Genomic DNA, 22,570 nt, shown 5'->3' with positions numbered 1-22,570 from the left:
AAACCCAAACCAAACAAAACCCAACTCACTGATCTAACTCTGAAATCTGGGTTTCCATGACACCAAACATCTGGATGAAATGTGAAAAATTTAGTAGATGTTTTCAAATATCCAACATTGTGTCGGCAAAACAGTTAAGTGACTGACTCAATCTTTCCATTTTTATCTGGGTATTTATGCTTCATATATGTAGCACCATCAGTCCTTTCTAGAAGGAAACATTATAAATCTCAGAAGCAATACATCACACACAAGGATGTATTGAGCACCTATTATGTGGGATACACTGTGCTAAGTGCTTTTAATCTTGACCTCTGTCCTCAAATGATTTACAGTGCAGTGAAGGATATAACAGAAGTACACAATATACATAAAAAACAGTGTAGGTCAAATAAAGACACAAGAGAGGAGAGAAAACACTGAAATTTTTAGGGAGAGTGACTACTTCTGGCTGGAGAGGATTTACCATTGGATCCAGTGTTTGGACTGGCCATGATGGACATGACAGGATCATGGAAATGGAAGGGCATGTTGTAAAATGTACTCTCTTCTGGAAGCTGGGAATTTTACTGAAATAAAATAACCCTAAATTAACTGGATGATTGCAAAAGCTGTTGTGTCATTTTGCATTATCACAGCCTTTGGTTTCTGTAAGGTTTTTGAGTCTTAGGTATTTTGATTAGCAAATTTCTATCATTTCTTTTAAGAGTTGCAACTTGACACAAGAAACATACTAAAATTCACTCTCTGTTTAGTCATTTTAAGAAATACCCTAAGAATTCTACCTTATACTTTGGTTTTCTTATTTAGATTTTTAAGAATTCTGGGTTTTATATACATTGCATGCTTAAATATCTGTCTTCCAAGTTGGGTCATTTTTAAATTTATTGGGATCACAACTCTGATAAGCCTTTTTTCAAAATCCCAATCCTCAATATTTTTGTCATATTTGATCAGAGTCTGCAGGCATAGATGAAAGCAACAAGGTTCGTTTCTTTCCTCTTCTTCTTTCTCCTTCCTCCTATTCTTTTTTCTTTTTTCAATAACAAATAATCGTTTTTAGCCAGAAGGGTGAAGGAATAAACTGAGAAAGCTGCAGGTAATCTAAGCCGGCCATGTATATGAGTCAGGACTAATTTATTGGCTCAAGTAACTGAAAGATAAAAGGAGCTGGCTTTAGGTAGAGCTGTATCCGCATGCAGAAATAATGTCAGGCATCTATTCTTCATTGGCTCTGCTTTTGTCTGCATGGGCTTCGTCCTCAGCCTGGCTTTTCTATTTCGGTGACAACAATGGCATCAGCAACTCCAGGCACACATTCTACTGACTGAGTTACCCCTGTGAAAAGAGAATGCCTTTGACGGACAGTCCAACTGACTCCCATTAACCTAACTTGGTTTTCATTCTCAATGCAGCCGGAATGACTGACTATACTGATTGACTAAGCCTGGTCCGCTGGCCACCCCTGAACACATTCCTAAAGAAAATCAGGGTACCATTACCAAAAAAGAAAGGGCAAAGATACTTCAGTGAGAAATGTAAACATTGAAGTGGGAAAAACCTTCACTAAGTGTCAGGAGAGCATGTGGCTATCCCTTCTCTTCCTGCTTCCTGTTTCTGTGACTGGGCGTATGTTCCTTAAGCCTAGGAGTCTCTGTTTTCTCATCTACATAAGCTGGATTCCAGACCGTAGTTCTATCTCAAGACCTTTTTATTCTACTATTTTGTGGTTCTGACCTCAAGAACTCAGGACAGAGATAAGGGGACACACAGAAATGCAGATACTTTTAACAGTAACACAGAGCGAAAGATACATCATGTTTCCTATAGAAGTGCTTAGGGTAGAAACAGGAAATGAGTTTGGCACTGGAAGAGTGAAGAGTTTGTACTGTATCCTGACGTAGTGATCAGAAGCTCAAGACAATCTGAGAGAGAGAGAGAATCACTAAGATTCATAATTAACCATCACAAATTTTATTATAATCTCTATAGACATTTCTCAACCCATACAGAGCTTTCTTAATCTCTTCATTTTACTTTCCAGAGACTGGATTCTAGGCACAGTCTTTTTTTTTTTTTTTTTAAAGATTTCACTTACTCACTTGACAGACAGAGATCACAAGTAGGCAGAGAGGCAGGCAGAGAGAGAGGAGGAAGTAGGCTCCCTGCTGAGCAGAGAGCCCAATGTGGGGCTCAATCCCAGGACCCCGAGATCATGACCTGAGCTGAAGGCAGAGGCTTTAACCCACTGAGCCACCCAGGCACCCTCTAAGCACAGTCTTTCTTGTTCAAGGTGACAGCACAGCTTGACTGAGAACTTATGTCTGTTTTTTGTTTGTTTGTTTGTTTGTTTTCCATTTTTCCTACAAATATTTAGAGATACTCAGATGAAGTTGGGGAGAATTACAAAAGTTGAAAAAACCCAAGGCTTTGCCCTCAGGAAGTTATACTTAATGAAAACAAAATATATAAATAATATATAACAATGAGAGGCTAAAGTTATGAGTACCAAATAAATTGCAATACAAATTTAGTGGAGAGATTACCTTCAACTGTGAGGATGTGATGGGTTTTAAATATCTTATTTTTTGTTATATGTGAAAATGTTATTTGTTGCATACATTCTAGTCATAGCATCGGAATTTTTGTTTACATATGAAAAAGATGTTAAATTAATGGCCAATGAATAAATTTGACACTCCAGAAAATGCATTTATTTATTCAGTGGTTAAGTCTTCGACACCTCTGCATGTACCCCAGTTCAGTAAGCATAGTTCTAGAGTAGTAAGGGATATTTACCCAATGCTAAATGATTTTAATTTAATTTTTATTTTTATTAGGATTTTGTTTATTTATTTTGAGAGAGAGAGCACGCACAAGAAGGGGTAAAGGGCAGAGGCAGAGAGAGAAGCAGACTCCCTGCTGAACCATCCCAGAACTCTGGGATCATGACTTGAGTTGAAGGCAATGCTTAACCAACTGAACCACCCAGGCGCCCTACCCAAGGCAGTTTTATTGTTCACCTCAGGAAAATTGCTTAGAGGGTTCCATATATGAGTGGCATCATCAAAATCTAAGTCACCTTGGTGAACTCTAAAGAGCAAATAGTGTTTTGGAGGGAACTGAGGAAAGGGAAGCTGTCGCCATGGTGATCAGTTTCCGAGAGTTTGCTCAAACTAAGACCCTGCTCAATAAATTACTCCACGGTTTGTCTCAATGGTTACATTATATCATCACAGAAGTCATTTGAGAAACTGGACATTGTTCCAAAGAGCTCGTCTAGTAAGTTTCATAGGCCAGCAAGTGAGTTAGACTCATTGGGTAGGGAGGAAAACGTAAAAGACAGGGCTGGTCCTAGAGATGTGCTGCTTTTAAAAATTATCTAGTCAGGGGTTCCTGGGTGGCTCAGTGTGTTAAGCCTCTGCTTTCAGCTCGGGTTGTGGTCCCAGGGTCCTGGGATCGAGCCCTGCATTGGGCTCTCGGCTCAGCAGGGAGCCTGCTTCTCACTTTTTCTCTCTCTCTGCCTCTCTGCCTACTTGAGATCTCTGGCTGTCAAATAAATAAATAAAATCTTTAAAAATAATTATCCAGTCAGAAAGTTATCATAGCATGAAAGAATATAACTTTATAAAAATGTTAAATTACTATGGATTTAAAAATATGAAGTACATGAATTCATTACAATTATGATAAATTATAATTTAAAAATGAAGAGTTTAAAACCCTTGTTTGAAGCAGTACAGACAGAGACAGTATAGGTATTTGTAAACAAAAAGTTAAAGTCTCAACCCCATACCCTACTTAACATAAACCATTATTGTTGTGTGTTTCGCCAGATGTTTTCTTGCAGTTACAGGGACAAATAGATTCATATTTAATCTATTCATCTCTTTTACAAAAATTCATAATACATATTCTACAAATTTACTTTTTTTCACTCAATATATGAGAAAACCTTTTCATGAGAACCTTACATTTTATTTAACTATGATTCACTTGATAGGTTATTTCCAATTTTTCACCCTTCCAAATACTACCATTTTCATTTATCCTATATTTCTAATTCATGAGATGATTAGAAATATAACTTGAAGTATTCTTAGACATCAGTACAAATCCTTTGAACATAGAATAAAATTCACGATAAATCATTTCCAGTTTGGACATTATTGGAAAGGGATTAATCACAAAAGAAGATTATTATTAAGTGGTTTCTTCCAAAACCTGTTTCACCGATGTATTCTAAGGATACTGTAGATCCATGTACTTGATAAACTAGGTTAACCTCAAAAGGAGAGAGGGGCAGAAGGTCTAAGTAAGGTTAGTATCTTGAATAAAAATAATACCTTACTTTCAAATGAGTCTTTAGGGGGAAAAAAAGCAATTAAAAATATTTTCTGTCTACACTGGGTCATGAGCCACACATGTCTCATTAACTTTTTGAAGAGTTGTCAGTTGATATTCAAAGTAAGCAGATCCTTGTGACTCACTTCTGTTTCAACGGTGGCTTCAGAACTATTTTGGGATGTGAAAAACTTTGACCTATGCTGGTTCTTTCTTGATGAAGGGAATCATCATCGTCGCTATTATGTTACGGTGTGCGTTCTTAAAAGTAAATTGAGCCACCTCTGGGCCACTGGACCAGAGTGGGTTGGCCCCCAACAGTGAACAGACTAAACTATAGCTTTAGTCCAAGAATATGGAAACTGACAACAAATTATTGCTTGTGGTCTACTTCCAGTTTTCAAGTGCAAACATACCAAAGTTTATTTTAAACTTGAGCCAGCAGACATTTAGTAATATACATCAAAGAAGAAGTGAAGGCCTCCCATGTTTATTATTTCAATATGATGTCTGTTCTAATAAAGTAGAAGAATGCATATGATAGACCATGTAGTAGAAATTCTCTGGTTCTACAGTTTAGGCCTTAAATATATACATATATTTGTAAATTAATCCAAAACACATTGCCATGGTTCCAGTTCCTCTGAAAGCTGATTGTTTTCCATCCCCTTTTTAATTTTAGAAATATAGTGGCTGACTGCCAGAACACTTTCCGATAAACAGTCCACTCCATGTATAAAAGGGGCATAGAATCACGAATGTTCAAAAACCACAGAACGTTATTTAAATAAGTTAAAGTTATTATGGTCTTCCCTATTAATTAAAAAAAAAAGCCATCTGTGCAAGGTGAATTTTGGTAAGGTCCCAATTTTTTTAATGATTGTGGATGGAATTTGCAACTGCTCTCATCATGAAACGAAAGTATGGCTCAGGGATTCCCAAGATAAAATGTACTGTTTATGTACTTTTGTGGTCATTTGACTAAATTTCTAATAAAACACTGGAAAGAATTCTTGTTATGTGATCAGAATTTACAGTCCTACTTGAAGGAATTGGCTCTCCACTCACATCAGATTTCTACGCTTCCACTTCCTTAACATCCTAAACCTTTATTTCATCCAAACCTTCTGCATGTGCATGTGCATGTGTGTGTCTGCCTCTGTCCCTCTTTTTCACACACCCCTCCCCACAACACCCATGTTTTGTTAGACCTGCCTTGAGCACACTCATCCAACAGTGAGCAAGACTGAACACACCAAACGGAAAATACCGCGTAAAGGAACAACATACTGGATGACATTGCCAGTGCGTGTCGATGCGTTCGTGCAATGAGTCCTCATTTTCCTTTTTGTTATTTGCACATTTCTGTTCAATCGTCCATCATTGCCATATAGGAACAATAACCTAATAAACCGAAGCCTTCAAAAATCTTAGAGGGACGAAGAGTCAAAAGGTGCTCCTCCCTTGCATTTGGCAGGAAAATCCTAGGATGAGAAGGATCTGGGGATTGCTCTTGGTCCTTTCCCCCCAACCACTGTTTTCAGTCCATTAAAATTTGTACCCTGGCCTTTTCCAGCTTGAAGCCACCCGGGTGTCTGTGATGGGCAATCCTTCTTGTTTGGGCAGTCATTCATTATCTCCATTACCAAAAGGAGAATAGAGGACCAGTACATTGTTTGGACGAACCAGAGTGTTAGGAGGAGTATTTGTCGTGGCGGCAGAGGGCCGCACCTGACAGGCAAGGATTGATGGCCAGGAATGAGTGTGAGTGGCCAAAGCAGCCTCATAGGATGCAAATTACTGACTGTGGATTCCAATTTATCCTGTTCATTTTTCTTGCCCGTGCTGAAGACCATTAGTGGTTTTTGAAGCAGTGAAGGGGTCATTACTAATGTGGGTAGGCTCGAAGCAGGAGGGGGAAGGAGGGGAAAAGCCTTCTGTAATTACACAGCTTTCAGGAACAGGCTGCAGGCCCTAGCCAAAAAAGTGTCAACACCTCGCAATCAGAAAAATTTATTTTCATTTTATGCTTAACCCATATTAACTCAACATTATCATCTTTCTTTGTTAACATTTGCAGAATATTAAAAGCCTGGCTTCTATACTAATACAAATCTGGTTAACCCCTTTTGCTGTACAGGGGATTTTGTTTAACCTAATGGCATTTGGGTTTGCTAATAAGTAATTGTGCACATTTTGGATAATGCACACTATTATAGAAGATGAAATACCTGAAGAATAAAATTTTAGGTGATTGAAGAATGCGCATTCTCTCCAATACTGGGATGATTAGAACGCTCTGAATGGAATACTCTGTTTTTCCTAATGTCACCCTTTAATAATGTTGATGGGAAATAATATTAAAGGCTTCCTAGTTTATGAATGACTTTGACATGCTGGATAAAAGTTTACTTTTCTGTTTAAGAAAACCAGTGAATTGAGAGCAGGGACCTCCCTAGAGACGTGTTTTATAATCATGTGCGTGCAACTACAGTGTCTCCAGAAGGGAGTGTGTGGTTCTGAAATGACAGTCCTCGAATTCAGAATGATAGAGGGAAGTGGTCGATGGTGGGAGGGTGGCTCAGTACCAATGTTGGTGAGCCCTGATGGGAAGTAAAGACAAATGAAAAAGCCTCAAAACCCATGGCTTCATTCGCTGATCGGCACACCGTAAGGTCAAATGTAAAATTTCTCTGTGAAGCCTTGCACGTCATTGACTCCTTTTGATATGTGGTCATCGTGTGTGACCCACTGTGTTAATGCAGAGTAGTAACAATTAAGAATGAGTGCATCTCCCACTGGCCTTTGAAGGAGTCAACAGAAATACAGTCAGTAAAGTCTGTTACGATTGGATCGGTTGCCATGGCTTCTAAAATAGTAGCGATGACCTCCTATCTCACTTTCCAAACTTCTACTGTCAATAACCTCAGATTAACTAGGAAATAATGATTATATTGGCCGTCTCACAAAGATGACAGAGGATAAGGGCTTCACGTAGGTTTTCGAGGCAATAGAGTAAAATGGCCCCGAAACTAGTTCTCTTAGTGTAACTGAAGTGATTGCCGATAACCAAAAATCTGATCCCATCATGAAAGTGCTTTTTCTATCCCAGACTGGCTGAAGAAATTGAATAACTGAAACACTTTGCTTTTTACAGCCGGCCCTCCAAAGGGTGGCAGGAACGAGGGGGCTGCTAACGCAGGTTTTTGGGATTCTTGTCCCGGCCTATATTTTTCTTCACGTGATTAAAACCAAACAAAGCAAAAAGCCTCGATTAGGAAAATCAAGCCATAGACTAAAGAAATCACAAACGGTGGTTTCATTCTTAGAAGCAAGTGACTCTTTCTTAACTTCTGATGCATCTTTCAAAACATTTGTTTTTTCATTAGCATCCGTACCCTTCCGAAGAGCAGAAGAAACAGTTAGCGCAAGACACAGGACTTACAATTCTCCAAGTAAACAACTGGTGAGTGACCCAAAAACCAATGTCTTTCTCCCCTGGCTGAAATGAGATTTCTAAATAATTGTTTTCTCTTTTGCTTCTGAAACAAATGAAATTGAGGAGGATAACGTCTGTGTTTCTACCCTGAGGTGTGAAAGTAGTGTGTAGGGGACGAAAAGGTAAATAAATGGTGGTTTTAAGATGTATTCTCCTCTCTCTCTCTCTCTCTCTCTCTCTCTCTTCCTGTCCACCCCACTTTTCCCATCTCTGATGCTTCAGAATTCTCCAGCTGAACCACAGATTCTGTTCAGATCATTCCTATTGAAAACAGTTACTGTGGTTTTTGTTTTGTTTTGTTTTCTATTTTTTGTGCGGTCCTCTTACAGAATGATTGGGTCTGGGAAGGGTTCTTTTGTCTAGGCTTTCAGGGGTGATGAAGATGCAGGCTTTTTAGCATTTCCTAATAGAAATTTATTTACCCTATTTTTTTTTTAACACAGGGTTGTGGGGGGCGGGTGGGAAAACATTTTCCCATTTTGGAGCTTTGCGATTTGACAGATTACTCCTGTGTGGTGCGTGGACCATCACCCTTTGTATGTGGCTTAGAGGGTAACTGAGGAAAAGGGGGGGCAGAGGATTAAATAAAATGATCACAGTGGCCAAGAAATGATATAGGAATTACTTATCAAAATACTGGCCCAGGTTTTATCAGCAGCTTAATTTTGTTCAGTACATTCTTGGGGTGATGTTCAGATTAATTGAACTGACAGTTCCCTTTCAAAATTCAGGGAAAGTATTTGCACGGATTTCAGGCCTTATACAAACTTAATTACATGGAACTCCATTTTATCATTCTAATTCCATGTAGCAGAGGTTGTATTTACAAATGAGAAGTCTCTGCCTTTATTCACAGCTTTCCTTAATATATTTATCAAAGCAGGTTCATTTACAAAGTGCTCTATCTGTGGGATACAGGCAGGCAGACATTAACAAAGCTTTTAGGTTTATCAGGCTCGCTGCCTGATGAGCTACCCGAGGGTCAATTGATTTTGTGGTTCTGTGATTCATTTTTTTCTCATTTTTCTAGGATCACAATGAGAGACATGCTTGGAGAATTAGCCAGTTTGTCTGCCTTATCTGTCAGGCAATTTTTTTTTTTCCCAGGGAAGTCAAGCTACTTAAATTGGCCACAGGAACTGCCGTTATCTGACTTTAATGCACCCTATAGTGTGGATAGCATTTCAATTACACCAGTAACCAAAGCTTAGCTGCAGCCCTTTTCATGCCTGTGCTGTACAGAAAGTGATGTGCCTACCTACAGAAGCAGAAAATTGAGTTGCCTTGCTTCTGTCAGGGTGATTAATGCAGAAATAAACTGCTAACCTGAAAAGAAAGGCAGAAAGGAAGGATAGACAATACAGACTTGAATTCACTTTAATTTTCTTCTAAAGATTGGAACTATGTACATGTAAAGATACCCTTTAGACCAAAAACTTGGGATAAAGCCTCTGAGCTTCTGACGGGGAAGTGTATGTGATTATATGTTGATACGAGCCTCATAGCGTGAACACATAGAATATATATCCACATCTATATTCCATATTATGCTCCCCGCACAAGCTACCGCTGGTCCAAAATAGGAAAAATAAATACACTCTCCGTTAACTACGGGAAACTTACTCGCCCTGCACATTATTGGACAATGCACTGATGGCCAAACGGAGCTGCTCTCTAGCCTGTGGTCCTTCGTGCAGTTAATAACGCTCTGGAATCATTTTTGCACCTGGGGCGGGGTGGCGGGGGGCAAGTTGAGGAAGGTGGTGATGGGACCGTTTGAGAGAAATGAAGTCCTTCTGCACGGAGATTCGGCATTGACATTTGATCTTGCTCTTTTTTGAACGTACTGTTCCGTATCATCCCTTACCTGTACTTTTTGATGTAGTCATTATACTTCGAGAGGGAAGAAGCTCCTGTATCTAAAGAGGAGCGTTTCTCACAATCAGACACCTGGTGGGCACCTGGAAAGAGTGCCCTTGTTTTCTGAATTCCATCGAGTCCGGAAGGCACATCCGACGAGTCCTGTCGGCGGGATGGTTTAGGCATCTCATTTCTCTATTATTTGAGCCGTATTTGCTGCAGAACGCCCAGGGTTAGGATGTGACATTCTAGCGCTCAGTAGACTTTCTGTAATATGGCATAAACGTTGACACCTAAGTCTCTACAAAATAATTCCATCTTCCTAATTTTCACACTTCCTTCTGAAAAACCCTATAATCCTGCCCTGAGGTCCAATTCTTAGTTAACGGCTACCATAACTTCGATAATAAGGTGTGACTCATGAGGGTAGCACAGCAAATAGCTCGAAAAGACTACCAGGAATTTCATATAGGGATCGAATTTCTGGGGATTTCACAAAGACATTTTAAAGAGAACACCAGCCAGCATTAGTCCATCTTGAAACTGTCCAATGCCTTGATGAAGTCAGCCTGGAAACAGAGAAATCTATCCAGCCTAATTTCAAAGGGCTTCATAATCACTGTCCTTAAGTGTTAAGTGATGCCTAAGAGACGTGGTAACAGTGGGCTATAAGCTATTTCTCTAAGCCCTGAGAGCTCTCAGTAAAAAAGCACAGGGATCAGACAGCAGTTCCCAAACCTTGTTCAGTCAGCTCTCCTTGGAAATAATACCCACTCCTCTGATTAAGGCCAGGACTTTAGGCTTCGTGTGCCGTAAGGCTTGTACCCAAAGAGTTAGAATAGTCTAGAAAGCGCACAAATCATAAAATCATGGCTGACTTGCTGTTCTAGTTCTGCTTCTCATGAACCTCTTGAAATACAAAGGCCAAGCAAGGTCAGGGTTGTTAAGCTGCACTGTAACATAGACATCTACGTCTAGAGTAATAAGGAATAGCGCAGGGCTCCACGCTCCTGAAAAGAGCAAGAAGCAGTGAAAACAGACCTGTTAAGATCAGTCAGCAGTTTTAGAACAAATAGGCAAAAAGGAAGTTTAGGAGGTAGTTAAGGGAATTAGAGATTGTTTTATCTTAGCAGCCAATGATAGAAATAATCCTAATAGGCTTTTGCAGTGTATTTACACTAGGGAGGATGCAAACAGCGAGGATACAACCAAATCAGATGTGATTGCTGGAGAAGAGTGGAGTTTATGACACCGAGTCATTTTTTCTTACAGTTCGCCCTCAGAAGCACCTACAAAACCAGTCCTCTAATTAAGACCTTTAAAAAAAAAACAAAACAAAACCCAAAACCATGATAACCAGCTAGCTCTTCATCGTCTATGCTTCACCGCTAAAGCTAATCACAAGTGGCAAGACTGGTTTTCTCTGCTGGTTAGAACAACCCATGTACACGCATTAGGAGAGAAAAACCACAAAGAAATGCATATCCTCAACTGAATAACCTCCTCACAATGGGGAAGCAAATCTGATGTCGTTAGACTGGATATTGATTCAAGCTTGAATGGTAATGTGGCATGGTTGGTAAGCGCTCACGCTCCGGAGCCAGACTCTACGGGGTTAAAATCATGGTTCCATCATCTGTCAGATGTCTGACTGCAGCAGATCACTTAACCCCTTGACGCTTTAGTTTCCTGATCTGTAAAATGGGGGCAGTGGTCTATAGATTACTTACATAGTTGTGAGAATTCACTCGGCTGCATGCCGAGTGCTCGGCACAGTGCTGGCAGACACCGTGGACGGCCATCTATTATTAAAATAGTTCAAAATAAGTCGTAAAAATGAGAAATAGGGTTCCATACAACTATTTCAATAATGAAGTCATTCAGTAGCTTACAAACTAGAATGGAGATTTCTTTCAAGGGGAAAGAAAATTTGGGAGGCAAAAACTTTCTGTGCATAGCTTCTTTTTTTTTCCCCCACATTCTATGAGTAACATCTACTTATTGTTATGGGTTAGAAGTTGGTGATTTTATAGATGGAGGAGACATAATTCTTGCCCTCATGGAGCTCACAAGCATATTACATCTAATTTATTTTGTTATCACTTATTTACTGTTCACTATATACCGACCTGTGCTAAGCCCTTTTAAAACATTTCCTTTTTTCCTTTTTTCCCTCAATTATACAGAGAAATAGTTGACTTGCATCACTGTATAAGTTTTAAGGCATACAACACATTGGTTCTACTTATTATATACACTGTGAAACGATCGCCACGGTGGGTTCAGCTAATGTCCACCTCATGTATGTGCATTGCTTCTGTATTAAAACAAAGATAAACTTTTGTAGTTTCTTAAATGATCAGGTTTTTTTTTTCTCTTTTCTTTCTTTCTTCTTCTTTTTAATTTTTTTAATTTTTTTTATTTTGTAGTTCTTTGATGCCAGGGAGGTAAGATTAGGGAACCCTAGGAGGTAAGTAGCTTCAAATAGCTATGAAGGTTAGACGTCTTGAAGGAAGGTTTTGGGTATTAACTCTCTGATATTTCCTCAGGAGGCATGCTTACAACATCATTGACAAAAGATTTTTTTAAATTACTTTTTAATGAGGAAGTTCTTTTCTTTTTTTCTTTAATGAGGAAGTTCTTGAATAATGTGTTGGGGTGCAGTCATACATCTTTGACAATAATAATCACTGAAATACGACAGTCCTAACGTGGACAAAATCCATTAAGCTAAAAATACTATGACAAAAGTCATGACATTTCCGTGTTCTCATGCAACTTTCCTCAATGCTGTATCTGAATTATAACATTAATTTTAAAGTTCCTATTTCCAGGCTTGTTTCATTTTATTCTGAAGATGTTATTTATTTTGAGAGAGAGAGAGAGAACACACATGTGTGCACTTGACACGGGGCAGAGGGAGAGAGAGAGAATCTCAGGCAGACAAACTCCCTGCTGAGCGTGGATTCCCGGCTCGGGTCTGGATCTCACAACCTTGACATTCATGAGCCACAATTAAGAGTTAGACGCTTAACTGACTGAGCCACCCAGGAACCTCTCCAGGTTAATTTTAAAAGAAAGAAGTATTGTACTTTTGAAAGCTCATGTCACTTCTTCAGTATTTATATCATCTCTCTCTACCAGCAAGCAAAATCCACAGGGCGACTTACTGACAGAGTATAGGTATATGGGGCATAAAGGACTTATTTTCTTGATAGAAGGCTGTCCCCAGGGCCCCAAATAAAAATGCACAAAACTTAAATTTCAAAGAACTTTCCAGTTGAAGGTAGTTCAGAGAGTTCCCCTGTGTAATAGATTAAATGTCCAGGTACAGCCTCTCAAATGGAAGATATTAAGTATCTGTACCCTGTTGGCCCCACCTTTCCGTGAAGGGTCTTACAATACTCTTTCCTGGTCTAGCAGCTTTTAGTAATTGGACCCCCACTTTGTAGAACCTCTGGGAAAATGCCCATTTTGTTGTACCTATTTCAATGTGGCCACACCCCTGACTGTTTCCAGCACACATAGGAACCTCTTCAGTTAGGATTCAGGAGCTATGCTGAGAGAGTTCTCTTGGGAATCAGTTTCTCTTTCTAACTTTCTTCTCTTTCCCCTGTGGGAGGCTCGCTAATGACCCAGGTGACCTGGTTTTCTTCTGCGTGGAATGGAATGATATGGAGACAAAGAATTTGTGTATGAAGACATGATGTAGGTTAAAAGTGCTCTGAAAAGAAAAGATAACTACTGTTAGGAGAACTTCCCAGCCCTGATCAAAATATGGACAGGAACGGAATGGTAGCCTGAGGAAAACAATCCTTCTCCTCCAGAATCCCTCAGTCTAGATAGATTTGGGTGCCCAGATGTTTTTCTTTGCCAGGTACTCATGAAGGGCAATATTAATGTTCGAGGTGGGTTTCAAGACCAGGCGGTCAATTTCAAGCCTGCAGTCAGGGAAGCCCCGGGCCTGGTTTGAAGCCTAATGAGCGGGAGGCTGAGTAAGTACTAAAATAGGTGCACTTCTTTACAGCAAAGAAAAGTCACCTTCAGAGGGTGTCTGTGTTGTCATTCCACAGCAAAGGGAGCGGACACCAGGAAATACGTTGTGATATTAGGACATCACGCCTAAGCAGGGAATGGAGTAAAATAGTTTTGTAGTAAACATATGGAATAATTGGCCAGGAGTGCAGGAATCCGCATGAGGTACAGAGACAGCTCGACACTTTTATCTCAAGAGAAAAAGGGTTGAAGGAGGATGTGATAAACCGGGGAGGTGGAGTTGAGATAAACCTGAAGGGAACCGGCCTGCCGGACGAAACATTCTCTAGCTCAGCAGTTTGCACCGCCGGCCATTTGTTAAACACAGAGCCGCCGTCTTCGGCGATTATTTCCCAGTAACATCTATGTTTCTGAATAAAAATCCATCTGAATCTCAAGTCAGATTTGCCAGGTGCTAGACTCATTGTCAGCATTTCATGTGCTGGAACTGCCGATACTGAGGAAGCGAATACCAAAAAAAAAAAAAAAAAAAAAAGCCCGCTTCTGAGCTCCACTTTGGTAAACTTGAGGTGAAAGGCGCCTCTTTCTGATGGCCTCCTCTGCCAGGGAGAAAAAAAATCAGTGACCGCAGAAGGAGGCAGAGATGCCAAGGGGGTGCGGTGCCAACCAGCCCCATGAGGTCTTTGGCTAAAACCAGAGCGTTTTCTTACCAACAGTCATGCAGGGGGTTAAAGAACTAAGTTTGTCTCGGCAGTAGGCTCCCAACCTCCCCCTCTCTGCACAGGTTCCACTCACGGTTTACACCGTCACAGGATCTGCAATTCTTCCTAAGAGGAAAACCAAAAGGAGTAGGAGAGATTTAAACGGTGAAGAGGAAAACACACACATGATTAATGTTTAACCAGAAGGACAGCCCTCAGTGGGCCTGAAACCCTGACAGGGTTTTTATTCTGCTCTGTCTCCAGCCCATGTAACGAGGGGACGACCAGGGCATCGACACAGGACACAGCAGTTTTGTGCAAGAGGCACAACTGCCCTATTTTTCCCATTTCACTTCCTGCAGCAGATTCGTGAAATTCCCACACTGATCGGAAGCACGGAAGAGATTTATTGGACCTTGGCAGCCGGGCCTCCAGACTCCTGCCATGTCAGACCAGCATTTCTAGACACCTTCTGTCCTGGAGGGATGGCAGTACCATTTCCAGAAACTGACATTCAGTCCAAATTTGGGCAAGCCGCTCAGACTCAGCAAGAGCCTTTTAAAAGTGGTAAACAAAAGGGAATAGAGGGGAAATAAAGGAAGGGGATGCCAGCGAGGGGACTCAAAGGGGAGGTTTGCTGCAATCCTTTACATTCAATTATACCAGCTCCTTTGTGCTTTTCCCTTTAGCTCTGCAAAGAAAGAATGAAATATGGTTTTCATAGCAAGCTGGCAGCATTATCTCAGGATACATATTTCTTTGCTGGGTTGGAATGCCAATAAGGGGGTGGGGGAGTTCCTCGTTGAGAGGAAAGAACAGTGCTACAGAGAAAACACAAAACAACAAAAAAGGAATGCAACAAGTTTCTGAAACAGTTCCAAACATTGCCCCTTAAAGAAAATATTTAAATGAGAACTTTTTTGAAGAGAAAATTTCTCATGCTGAAAGTTACCATTTTTCAAAAGTCTCTAAATATGGAAAGAAATTGGCCAAAAGTGTAAACTATTTTTGATATTTGAAGATTTCTGAGAATTAGCCCCTCTCTTTCATTGATAAGGACAATGAACTCCACAGACCAGTCCTGTGTGAGGCACAAGGCTCTACCTACTTCTGTACTTCATTATACCAGTATTTGGAAGAGAGACAAGGTTTGCTCCAATAAGTCCTTTATCCATCTCAATTGGCATCATCTACATGGTTTCTCAAAGTAACACAGAAATAAAAGTCGATATTTCAGTGGGTTGCATGATTTTAAAGTTGGATGATATTGGCTTGCTATTTACTTATTTTAAAACAGACGAAAAAATGAAGAGGAACTATTGAAAAATATTACAAAATTCTCTTAGAGCAACAGATTCAGCAAGTATTCCTAATCCCAGCTGCAAATCGACAATGCTGTATTTTAAACAAAACTCAACGAAAAGGACTTCTCAGGTTGCACTTCAACTTATTTTCAGAATGCAGAACATCGAAAGGTGCTTGTAAGACGTGAACAGGGCCCTTCTATTAGAAGCTATTCGAGGTAGGGTGAAAAGATGGATGGGAATATACAAATGCTGTGTTGTTTACTTTCTCCACATTTTTTACTCTTAAAAATAAGAGGCTGGGTGGCTACTGCTTGGTTCTGAATTCTCGGTTCTGTTTACCCCATCGCTGCTTTTTCCGGTAAATCTTTTTTCCTCTTTTCCTACATTTCCCCTGGTATAGAGTGTATTTAAAATGTATTCCAAAGATTTGCTCTCAGAGAAATAAGTACTTTATGAATAGTCTTTAGACAAGATTCTCATTCACTTCACTCATTCATTCACGCATTCATTCATTGGAGAGCAGTCTTCCAAAAATTACTTAATTGAGAATCTGCTCTGTTAATGAGTAAATGTAGGTCCTATTAACCTCTTGATCTTAAGGACTTGTTTTGTTGTTGCTGCTGTTGTTTTCATTGTGTGTTGGGTTTTTCAAGTATTAGAGACTGAGCCTCAACTAGGAGGAACCTCCCAGTGCTTACCCCAGAAATTCTGTCCAATTCATGACACAACTATTTCCTCTATTCTCTAGAAACAAGGAACATCTTTTTTGGGGGTTTTTTGTTTTGTTTTGTTTTGTTTTGTTTTTTTTGGTCTGCAAAATTATTATAAACCTGGAGAGGAAAATATAGATAGACTTCTGGGGTTTTTTAAATTTTCTCATCATTTTTCCTGCTTCATTGTTTTATTGCAGTCATAATAGAAAACCCTGTTTCTGTTTTTGTTTGTTTGCATTTTGTGCATGAGGCAGAGTGATCCTTGCTGACAGCGTTACATTTGCAGCTAACTCCCTGCCCTTGTCCCGAATTGTTAATTCTGTGCTGGGGTTGAAACACAAGCGAGGTTCTTTCTCTTTTTTCCCTTGCAAGGTAAACATTGAGAGAGAAGAGATTTCCCATCTGTCTCTAGATACAGCTTATCTTTTAGATAAGTCCCTGCAAGCTGTGGTTTCAGGCTGTTTAATGTCGACCTCTTGAGTTCCAAACTTCCTTAATGCCTTTAGATAAGCAAAAACTTTAGCAGTAATTACTAAAGGAGTGGTGGGATAGTGGATTAATCCCAAAGACCCAGATTCAAGTCTACCTCGAAGCCCACGGGTGAATAATCTCTTTAATGCTCTTGGTTTTGAGGTTTCAACTCAGTTCTTCAGGAAGAACCTGGCCGTTCTTGACTAAGGGTATATCCTGAGAATGAGTGCCAGAGAATTCCTTTTTCATCGTTGATTGATATATCTTCTTCATAGAGATGGTCACAGATATCTACATACTTTCACCTGTCTGGTATTGACATTTAGGTAATTTCAAGGTTAAAGTGTCATCTATTTTAAACCTGGACTTTGGATATCATTTCACTTAAAAATAATGAAACACATGGCCAGCTTTCTTTGTCTCTACATGCACTGTTTTCTAAAATTGAGAATGTACCCTCTTCCAAAGAGAGGATTATGATTCCAGTAGTCTGGTGCATAAGAATACTCAGCCTAATGTATGAGAAGAAATACACAAGGATTTTTATCGGGCCAAGTGGTCCTTTTTTTTTTTTTTCTCCAACTGTGGATCTGAATCTTATTGTTTTATTTGCCAGTGCAGTTGAAAGGATGCATGGATATTTTTGAATGCCCGTGAGCAAATTTCCTCTTTATACAGGTGTGTAGAAAGTAGCACAATAGAATGTGGTCGCAGCTGGCTTATTTCCTGTGTTACCTGAAGCTCAGCTCGATAGGGTAAATTCCAAATATCTTTTTAGCTGGGAGTTACTAAATCTTGAGAGTCTTGGGTCTGTGTGACTGAGTGTGGCTCTTTGCTTTGCTACATATGCAGGCTTCCTGTTATCCTGCAGTGTTCCCATGGATTCCGTGTGTCTACGGCTGTGTTTGGTGGAATGGGCTGGTGTGGAAGAAAAATGTTAAAGAGAAAAGTAGAAATTCCCAGTGGAATGGAATAATAGAAGTCCGACAGATAACCCTCCCTTGTAATTTTTTCATAGTGAAATTTACTAAAGCAATGTCAGTAAACAGGAAACAGTGTAAAATAATTAGCACCAAAGGGAACATAATAGGTTACTTATTAAAATCCATAGAAGGATTTTGTGACCTCATCAGGTCCAGGGACCAGGGATCATGTGACTCGGCATGCCCTTCTAAGGTGAGCACCCCAATGCACTTTGTCAGCATACTGGCTTCTGACATTAAATAAGCTTGAGGTATGATTTATTGAGTAGCCTTTTGACAGGAGCAACAGCTGAAATCTTCTAGGCCTTGCTGAGCCTCAGCTCCGTTTTCATTACTTTCTCCAAGTATTACATTTAGTCAACCGAGTTATGTGTAGTTCTGGGAGAATCTCTCCTGCTCCCAGAAGTCATTGTTCCACTCATAATAAAATTATGCTATCAATTTGCCACAAGAGAAACACTGAAGTTCACTAAATTATTGCCATGTGTTTTGTACTAAAGACAAAGTAATACCAATTAAAAAAACAACCACCCCTGAATTCTATTTTTTAATGGTGTGCGGGGAGGAGTGAGGCTGGCTCACAAGGGAGGTCATGTCTCTCTTCTACACATTACAAATTTCATTTTCCTTAATTAGAAAATGACGCTTATGGAGAATGAGCAGGGGGTTTAAGTGGGGAAAGAAGAAAGAATGAAACCTGAGCTGAGCCCTAAATAATTTGTCAGAAAATGACAACTTGCCCCCGCAAGACTATTTCATTTGAAAGATTTGCTAGGTTACATTAGGCTCAGATAGATTTTTCTGGAAAAGGGGCCATAACCCACAGACTGAAAAAAGTCCTGGTTCCAAAGCTCAGCCGATAAGTCAGAGCCATACTTTGGTTCCATCATAGTAGCTAGGACCCTGTCTCTCTCATTCAGGGTAACATTTTCAGAATGCTAGGTCCCTAGGGAGTTGAGCATTAGTTATGATGTGAGAGTGTCATGTTTTTAGAGTATCAGCAGGAACTAATATCCCGCAGTCTCATTTCATCTTCTACTAGATTAATTAAAGAATTGCCAATAATTTGGTCTCAGAAGGAAGGCTTGCCTGTCCCACACCCAAAATAAATAGTGACTGCCAATTTACCATCAAGTCGGTGGTGAAGCGAATTCAGAATTTTAGATACAACGAATAAGTCCAATTCCATTACCGCAGAAAATCTTTATACACTAAAATTATTTCCAGCCTCAGGCAGTACTAATTTTAAGTAACACTTCTAATGACACAATTCTGTGAAGCAATTGTGGGAAGCCCTTTGTAGTATGTTGTTATAATGAATTATATTTGTTCTGAGGACAACAGGTAAAATTTCTTGAGAAAATCGGCAGTTTATGAAGATGATAGGATTTTCCCAGTAACACCAGCAATCATTGACGACAATAACAATAACAGTAAGGACTCCATTGATAGACCTCCTTTGGGAGCCTAACAGCAACACTCGAGAATGGACCAAACTGGATTCAAAGAGAGGCATCATGGCAGAACGAAATTTGGTTGTATTTTTATGATGGAGAGTTCTAATCTTTGGCTAGGTTTCCGAACTAGTGGAGGGTTTGAAATAATCTCTGGATTGGCTTGGGGTTTTTTTCTGCCTTTTAAGTGACAAGGGGGTTATTTACTTTGCTTATTAGCTCTTAGTAGGTGCTCCTAATTTCTTGTTGACTTAAATTGGAAGAAGCGAGAGAAAAGGCCGAGGAAGTAAATAGGCACGATAGCTGGGTGTGGAGGTGAGAGGGCTACCCCTAGTGTGCCATTTCTTGGAGATTACACTGGAAGTTCGTTTTGAATCAGAGGAAGGAAGTCTTCAGTAGTTGGATAGAAATAGTACAAGAGACCATGAAAGTGGGGAAATTGAGTAAAGGAGGAGGTTGGGAGGAAGCCAGCTCTCCCTGACTAGAGAAAAAGGAATTTGTAAGTGTGTGAGGTGCTGTGAGAGAGAGAGAAAGCCTGGTCCGTGGGGTTCTAGGGCGGCCGGTACAGAGGAAGCTTCAGAGCTCGCACAAAGGATGATGCAATGTGCGGTAGGTTTAAAGCGAATTGACTGGGACGTCGACAGCTTGGGTCTAATTCCATCTCAGACAAATTGTATGATCTTCGGCAATTTAGCCTTTCTTAGTATCTATTCCCTCATCCATAAAAGAATGGGGACTGGGTGATTTTTAAGGTCTTTTCTATCTTTAAAATTCCATTATTTTATGATTCTACGCCTGTGAACTGAAAAAAAAAAAAAAATCTAGTCAAAGCAAGCGAGATGAAAACGATTTTAACCATTGTATTTTGAATTGATTAGAAGAGAGGGAGAGACCAGTCAGAGTAGACTATAGGTGCCTCAAACAGAACCTGAATCAGAGATTTAGCTATTAAAATGGAAAAGGAACCGATTTTATCTCTATTGTTAAAAAATGTGGCAGGATTTGGTGACTAATTCAGCACAGGGTACGAACGGCAAAAGGAGCTACAACAACTCTGGGCTCTGTGCCTTGGGGAACAAGGGTTTGGGGATTCTTTCCACAATGACAGCAGATTTGAGTGGGGCCTGCTGGTGTCTCTGGGAAGATGATCTTGTTTTCACAATAGATAGCACAAAATAGAGATGAGCCCTGAAGGGGAAGAGGTCAGAATAACAGGAAACACTGCGGGACCGCACAAGGGGAAGGAAAGGTAGGTCTGAGGGTACAGATGTTATTCAAGGCCCTGGGAGCAGATGAGCTTGTCCAGAAAGAGCGAGGAGGCCTTGGTGATAGAGAGCCCTGGGAGGAGCTTAGGGAAGGAGGGGCAAGTTCACTCTGACTGCTGTAATTCAGAGGGGACCCTGACAGGAACAACTCCCCATGTGGTTATATAGGAGCCTTTACTGAGGCAGAACACTTTAGAGAACAAGATTTCAATCCGTAGTTAACAATTTCCAATTGGAAAGACCCACTAGAGTTTAAAAAAAAAAAAAAATAGAAAAAAGTTTTGCATCTGTTTAAAGCACAGGTTTCTTCATAAAAATGGAATAGCAAAGAAGGGAATAAAGTGCATCAGTCATCTTCCAAGTTTAGAGAGAATGATAAAGGGGTAAACTTTCACGCCGTAAAAGTTTTGACTTCCATAGACATCCCACGGTTTTGCATAGTTGTGAAGATTAAAAAGCTTATAAGAGTGTGGGGTCACCTCATGAATTTTGCCTCTTGGTGAAATTCCTTGGCATCCTGCCCCCTGACAGGTTGTCTTCAAAACAAAAACAATCTTCTAATAGTGTGTTGTTGATCCGGCGAAGAAGAGCAAGGACCTTCGGTATGGGCGGTCACTGCTCTAAAGTGATTGACTTCAACGGGGACCATTTATACACTTTGGCTTGTCACTTTGATGGCGATTTATAAATTTTTAAAAGGCAGCCCTAGAGAAAAATGAAACAGTGTCTTATGAAAAGCGTATCTTACTTAGCTTTCGCGTAGAGGCTATGCACAATGCCTTATTTTGATCATTGTGATGAGCTGTTTCTTAAAGGAGCGTTGTAGGTAAATGCCCTTATTCAGCAGGGCGAGAGAACTCAAACACCAAGTCAAAGTCACGTGTAGAGGGGTGCCTGGGAGCTCAGTGGGTTAAGCCTCTGCCTGCGGCTCAGGTCCTGATCTCAGGGTCCTGGGATCAAGCCCCGCATCAGGCTCTGTGCTCCGCAGGGAACCTGCTTCTTCCTCTCTCTCTCTGCCTGCCTCTCTGCCTACTTGTCATCTCTGTCTGCCAAATAAATAAATACAATCTTTAAAAAAAAAAAAAAAAGTCACGTGTAGAGTTTCACCAAAAGTCATTGAATTTGGAGTTATTGAGATGGTCAGTTCAGATGATTTCCCCATGTAAGCAACTACCTTTATTTGTCAAGTCCTCTAAACTGACTCTACTTTGTCAAGTCCACACTACATGGCAAGAGAGAAATAAAGTTGAAATCTATGGGTAGCTAAAACTGTGCCATTTACATATTTAAATCAGTGGAATAGTTGTGTAATAACCCCACCGTCACATCTGACCTCCCTCCCGTGCCTGCCATGCTCTCTCTGCTTCCAACAGCTTGTTAGTCTCGAAAGTCAGTTAAACCACTCTGGAGAACCTTCTGGATTTCCTAAGGCTCTCTTTCCTGGGTGTACCATTTATATTGACATGTTACTACCCCAGAGTTGATTTCTGTCATGACTTCTTTCCAAAATAAGCATATTCCTTGCCAGGTCTTGTCATTGAGGACCATGAAGACAGATGAACCCAAGAATTCTGAAAAACAAACAAACAAAAACAAAAAAAACAAAAAACTACCTTCAATGAGTTTGAACATTTTCTGAAACCATCATCTTTCCCCCTTGAATGCAGTGAATGAATCATCCTTGTTATCCACCCAGTCCTGACTGTATTTGGAGTAATACATGAAAATTGTACAATTTCTTTAGACAACTGGGCATTTGCAATAAAAAGGAATAATATGACAGGTTGAGTCATTTTATGAGAATATGTTATTTTGTGACTCTTAGATCTTTATTTAAAGGGGAGAATTAAGTATACCATCACAAACAGTCAATGAAATCATAATTACAGTAGAGCCAAATTTTATAATAAATCTCTCCTATGGCTCCAGGAACACATGCCTCCCATGATTTAAGTGCACTTATTCTTTGATTAGCCT

The 22,570-nt window shown here is 40.1% G+C and overlaps 1 protein-coding gene across 9 annotated transcripts in view; it reads left to right on the top strand.

The window, feature by feature from the left end:
- Positions 1-22,570, top strand: part of MEIS2 (Meis homeobox 2) — a 208,580-nt gene that overhangs the window by 140,955 nt on the left and 45,055 nt on the right. For all 9 annotated transcript variants that reach the window (XM_059181115.1, XM_059181113.1, XM_059181116.1 and 6 more), the window contains one exon: positions 7,734-7,810. In XM_059181115.1, coding sequence (XP_059037098.1) covers positions 7,734-7,810 — 77 coding nt within the window. The remainder of the gene's footprint in view (positions 1-7,733; positions 7,811-22,570) is intronic.

Source organism: Mustela lutreola, chromosome 7 (genome assembly GCF_030435805.1).
Source record: "Mustela lutreola isolate mMusLut2 chromosome 7, mMusLut2.pri, whole genome shotgun sequence".
NCBI lineage: Eukaryota > Metazoa > Chordata > Mammalia > Carnivora > Mustelidae > Mustela > Mustela lutreola.
This window is presented reverse-complemented; position numbering and strand designations above follow the sequence as displayed.